Raw genomic sequence first — 5,756 nt, 5'->3', positions numbered from 1 at the left:
AAGTCGTTGCTCCTTATAAAGCATCCATGGATGAATTGAAGAAACAAGTTAAAGCCAAAGATATTAAAATTGAGAATCTTGAGCAAAAACTTCAAAATGCCATCACCTATTAACACTATTAATGGCAGTAACGGGAAGAGAGGAAAGTTTCATTCTAGGAGGAGAGTTAGCAACTGCAGTCTTGGTCATGGTAAGTATCTATCTCAATTTCTTTTAGATGTTTTCTAATTTCAATCCGGATGGTGTTGGGCAGACACCAAATGATTGTATCACACAAACCATGTTAGATGTAACTCGGCAATTTTCATATGATCTTATTCGGACTTTCGTCATGGATGTAAGATGAACATGGCTAAAGCGAAAGCTTGCCAACACATATTTCGAGAAATATATAAACGAGGTAAACTCAGCTCGAAATCTCAAATGTGTATAATAGAAAACTATATCGTAACACGACTTATGTCTCAATATAGGAGATAGAGTAGAAATAGATTTTCCAAGTGATAGATGAGTTTAAGTCTCCACATACCTTTTGCTGATGAAGTTGCACAAGCTCCCCTTAATAGTTCTTTGTCTTCAAATGATGAACGCTGAGAGATCTAAGCTCAACTACACTATCTATGTCTTAGTCCGAGACATCTATAAATAGGCTAGAAATCAAGACATATAGTCTTGATCACTAACATTGACAAACATGCTTGAGATAGCAATGCATGCGAGTTCGACCGAGCAATGCTCTAATAGAGACAAATAAGAGAAAACAATTGTAATGATACGAAAATATGCAAGAATAATAGCTAAAGCAAGTATGGAATGGACACTAAAATCATATGAATTACGCACTTATCATGCAGGTAGTCTTATGGTCTTGAAAAGATAGATCACTGTTTGTTGGTGTATTTTCTTTGTTTGTTAGTTTTCTTTCAGTAAGGCCGTGTGTTGGCCTATGGTGTAAATGTGAATTGAGTCCCTAAGTATCTTATGTAAGGATAATGTAATGATTGAAGGTGGTGTTTAAGCAAAAACCTTGTCTCTTTTTCTTAATGTAAATCTACATCATTGGGAAAGCACTACAAGTATACTAAGCCAGAGTATATAATAAGAGACATTAAAAGTAAAAGCAAAGCAAGAGAAGTTGGTGGCATAGTCGAGTTTGCTGTTGAGAGTTATGTAGAAGAGTGACATCATATTGTTAACGGTAGCACGGAGCAACACATCAAGAATAAAAATGTAAGTTTATTAAGTAAATGAGTTAAAATTGACTCATAGCTTGGAAGAACATGTTGTTGTTTTTCCTATACATTAAAGCGCAACAGTTTGAAAGAACAAGTAAGGTCTTTTCCAAAGTGACGATGGGATGTCCCGGATGTCTAAGTCATGGCTAAAGTCATGCATTTCAGTTGTGTTTGCATAAGAGAGTTGCAAAGTGATTGAAGAATACCTAGTCTACAGTAAGGCCTGTTGAATTGCAAGATTGCACATAAGTCGGAGTTGAAAGAAGTAAGCTAAGTTAAATATATCAACGGTAATATATGTTAGTTTTATATTGGCTCAGGCCAAAACATGTGAAGCGCTATGTTAACTGGATGTTGGCTCAGGCTATCAGTTACAAGTTGGATGCGCATCACATGCATGCCAGAGCAAGGAGTTGGTTTGAGACGGTTATAAAGTGGCTACATAACCGAGTTTGACATTCCCTAAGCTTTGAGAACAAGTGTGGCATCAATCTGCAACCCTGCACAAAAATTATTGGTTAGAAAGACATTGTTGCGGTTAGGATAACTGCCTATGGACATATGGATGTGCAATTCAGCTGCACATGGATTGACTATGTTCTTGGCACTATAAATAGGCCAAGTACAGGTCTTCAAGTATAGAGGCACCAAACTATAGTAGAGACTATGTTTAACTAGAGAATAAGCTTGTAAGTTCATTGGTTGGACATGATTTTTATAGTCTTTCCCGAAATTAATGAAAAAGAATGTATCGGCTTAAAGAGTTGTCTATGTATTTTATTGATTCGTAAGTACTTCCCAAATTAAGTAAAGCATAAGCCGTAGCTTTAGCCTTTAACCCTTTTATAATATGGGCTATAATTGAAGGGAAAGAGAAATCTAAGTAATTTTTCCATTACATAATTCATTGGAGTGTTGCTGTTTGCACAAGTGCAAATTTATAAGGTTAAAGTACCAGTGAGTGATTGGATATCGCTGAACCATCGTGCGGAAGGGTCATGGTTAGGCAAAAAAAAGAAAATTGCTTAGACGGTTTTTAGGGTGTCCGTTTGGACCGTACACCAAGAATTTTTGATAAAACAATTAATAACCATGACGATGGCTTCCTTAATAGTTTGGTGACATAAGATTGGGGTGGAACAAAAGTCACGTGGGGAGCTAGACCCAAGAAAAGAGCTGATGTTTCCGGTCTCTCTCGAATCCTCATGGCTATAGTTTGACTCAGATGTAGTCATTATACTCATCAGTGACAGAGAGTTGCATTTGTGCAAGTTTTTCCCAGGAAGTTAACCAAAGTAATTTAACAGCTAAATTTTCACCTCTGATTATTTTTATTATCAGGTTTCATCAAAGTTTTAATGATCATCAAATCCTTAAATCCAACCAATACATGCCGCCTTTACTCTTGTCCATAGTCCAAAGTAGACCTGGCCCCCATAGTTCAGCTTGATTGATCATGGGGTAGGTAATGCTATTCATCTCAGTCCACAAGTAGCTCTGAAAAAATCCCACTCAGAAAAAAAAAAAAAAAAAAAAACTCTAAATGTATTAAATTCACTCCAATCCATTCATAGTCCCACGCTCTCTCTGCCCAAGATAGCTAGCCATTTCAAGCTAGAGTTAGAAGTCTCCCACTCCCACCACCACCACTCCCCACCACCACCACCATCATATCTGCAACATTTAATTATTTTCCCCTACCCTCTCTCTCAAATCATATCTTCTCTCTTGCAAACAAGATTTTAATACTTGAAAGCTAGGAAGATCAAGAACATCAAAATAATGTCAATGAATAGAGTTTCAAGTATATCCGATCTGATTCACAGGGTTGCAACATCTTGTTTACAAAACCCACTTACCGATAATCATCATCAGAGTCTTGGATCCTCACAGAACTCATCATCTAATCCAACAGAATATGAAGAAATAGAAAGTGAAAACGAAGAAGATGAAGAGAATGGGGTTTTGGGAAATGAGAAACAGAAGAAGAAGAAAAATGAAAGTAGAGAAATCGAAGAACTAATGAGTGACGTATTTGAGTCAATATCAGTTATGAAGAAAGCTTATGTTAAATTGCAACAAGCACATTCTCCATGGGATCAAGAGAAAATGAGTGTAGCTGATATAGCAGTTGTATCTGAGCTTAGAAAACTTGGGATGTTGAAAGAAAGATTTAGAAGAAGAAATAGAAGCAATGGAGGAGGAGAACAAGAAAGTGGAAGTGGAAGAAGAGGATTTGTACCTTTGAGAGAAGTTGTTGCTCCTTATGAAGCAGCCATGGATGAATTGAAGAAACAAGTTAAAACCAAAGATATTGAAATTGAGAATCTGGAGCAAAAACTTCAAAATGCCATTACTACTATTAACACTACTAATGGCAGTAACGGCAAGAGAGGAAAGTTTCATTCTAGGAGGAGAGTTAGCAATTGCAGTCTTGGTCATGGTAAGTATCTCTCTCAATTTCTTTTGGATGTTTTCCAATTTCAATCCGGATGGTGCTGGGCAGACGAAATGGTGACAATGGGAGGGATGAAATTGTGTATAATTAGCATGTTTCTTTTGCCTAATGTGATTGCAGTTGCAGGGGTTGCACCAGGAGCGGAGCAATTTGAATCAACAACGAGTCAAATGAAAGAAGCTTCAAAATCATTTACGGCACTGCTTCTATCACTCATGCGTTCAGCTGGATGGGATATCGATGCAGCTGTAAGATCAATTGAATCCGCTAGTCCTACCACCACCACCACCATTAACAAAGGCGATAACATGGCTTCTGTAAGTGGTCCTCAACACGCAAAATACGCGTTAGAATCCTACATTAGTCAGAAGATGTTTCATGGGTTTGATCACGAAACGTTTTACATTGACGGAAGCTTATCATCTTTATTGAACCCAGACCAATTCCGGAAAGATTGTTTTACTCAATTTCAAGATATGAAGTCCATGGAGCCAACTGAACTGTTGGGTATATCACCAACTTGTACATTTGGTAAGTTTTGCACTAAGAAATTTCTTTCCATTGTTCATCCGAAAATGGAAGAATCGTTGTTCGGAAATTTGGAACATCATGAATTGGTTTCGGCTGGAAATCATCCGAGGAGTCAGTTTTACGGCGACTTCTTGAAATTAGCTAAATCTGTTTGGTTACTTCATTTACTTGCATTTTCACTTGATCCTCCGCCGTGCCATTTCCAAGCCTCAAAAGGAGCTGAATTTCGGAAAGAATATATGGAGAGTGTTGTTAGATTTTCTAGTAGAAGAATGCCTGTAGGTCTGACTGTTGGGTTTCCAGTCAGTCCAGGGTTTAAACTTGGTAATGGTTCTGTAATCAAAGCTAGGGTCTATCTTGTTTCCAGAACATGATCCAAATTGTCTTTGTGATGCATATTTCACTGTACTTAAAACATCATGCTTGTGCATTTACTTGGTGCTCCTAGAAATGAAATTTTGTAGTGTAAATCTTTTCTCCATTTCATGGATTTGCATTGGTTAGAATTGCGCATAGTAAGACTATTATTTGCTAAACTAGGGAAATGAAGGTAAGCAGCGTGTACGTTTTCATGTCTATATCGTATTTATACGTGACAGTTGAATACTTGAATGATTATTGGGACCAAATCAATCACGTAGACGACGGTAAAGGATCATAATGCTAATACAGCTCAAATTTCAATAGGTGTTAAATTTTGCAGGTTTGTGTCCTAGTCCATTACCTGTGAAAGGTGGGGAAGTTTTGAAGAGCATTTACGAGTTTTGGGGCAAGTATTAGTCTGCAGATTTCGTATTTTACATTTTTACTGGCATGGGAAGCTTTCCCACCTCAACAGAACCTCACTATTTCGTCTCTAGTCGGTTTGAAGCAACAAAAACCCTGCCAAAAATCCTTCACATGAGCATCTTAATTTGTAAACTGCGCGTTAATCTTTGAACCACGTTTCGCACAATGCTGCTTGCCCTTTGACTTTTTTTATCTTCTAGTGCACAGGCGTCCCTCGCATATGCTGCTGTGCGCTTCGCATCATCCTTGGTCGAGTCTATCAAACTGTAAATTCACTCCCTTTTGTATTTGGCCTTCTTTCAAGATTTCTTTCTTCTTTGTCGTACCAATTTACTTGTTCTCTAATAAGGTACCACTTGTCCATAGGACCATCGGTTTTTCAGAAGATTTTGGTAAATAAATTGGAGCCAAGCTTGATTACATTAGTTGAGCTCGAAGTCTTGTTCGAGTTGTCCTTATCTATTTGTTAACTCGCGGACATAAGAGTTGACGAATATCCACCATCATCATTGTCTGTGCAGCTCCTCCATTCTGTTAAAGAGTGAAGCAGGAGGTTGCGGATTAACTTGGTCCAATTAATATCGGAGAATGTTTTAAACATTGAAACCCTAAAAAAACAATAAAATGTTGGAAATTTGAGAAAAGGAGGCTCAGATTCGCCTTTAGACAGACATGCAAGGATCTATCTATATCCTCTCCTGCCTTGGCTGCAGACTGGTTGCCAAAATTGAAAGAAGAATGGA

At 37.8% G+C, this 5,756-nt stretch overlaps 1 protein-coding gene across 3 annotated transcripts; it reads left to right on the top strand.

The window, feature by feature from the left end:
- Positions 1–2,819: 2,819 nt before the first annotated feature.
- LOC113325425 (protein GRAVITROPIC IN THE LIGHT 1-like) lies at positions 2,820–4,694 on the top strand. Of its 3 annotated transcripts, XM_026573633.1 has the most exons (3): positions 2,820–3,678; positions 3,814–4,010; positions 4,132–4,308. In XM_026573633.1, the coding sequence occupies exons 1-3, from the start codon at positions 3,018–3,020 to the stop codon at positions 4,171–4,173; spliced, it is 900 nt and encodes a 299-aa protein (XP_026429418.1). In that variant the 5' UTR covers positions 2,820–3,017; the 3' UTR covers positions 4,174–4,308. The 3 variants fall into 3 exon arrangements, with proteins under 3 accessions (XP_026429418.1, XP_026429417.1, XP_026429416.1); XM_026573632.1 differs by having other exon boundaries at positions 3,820–4,694; XM_026573631.1 differs by having other exon boundaries at positions 3,814–4,694.
- The last annotated feature ends 1,062 nt before the right edge of the window (positions 4,695–5,756 follow it).

Source organism: Papaver somniferum, chromosome 11 (assembly GCF_003573695.1).
Source record: "Papaver somniferum cultivar HN1 chromosome 11, ASM357369v1, whole genome shotgun sequence".
Classification (NCBI taxonomy): domain Eukaryota; kingdom Viridiplantae; phylum Streptophyta; class Magnoliopsida; order Ranunculales; family Papaveraceae; genus Papaver; species Papaver somniferum.
Note: the sequence above shows the minus strand (reverse complement) of the source record. Positions and strands in the feature narration are given on the sequence as shown.

Bases quoted from the DNA above. Each gene is read 5' to 3' on its own strand.
- LOC113325425 (XM_026573631.1), top strand. From the start codon at position 3,018: ATGTCAATGAATAGAGTTTCAAGTATATCCGATCTGATTCACAGGGTT. The intron at 3,679-3,813 runs GTAAGTATCTCT...ATGTGATTGCAG, and splicing joins CAATTGCAGTCTTGGTCATG to TTGCAGGGGTTGCACCAGGA.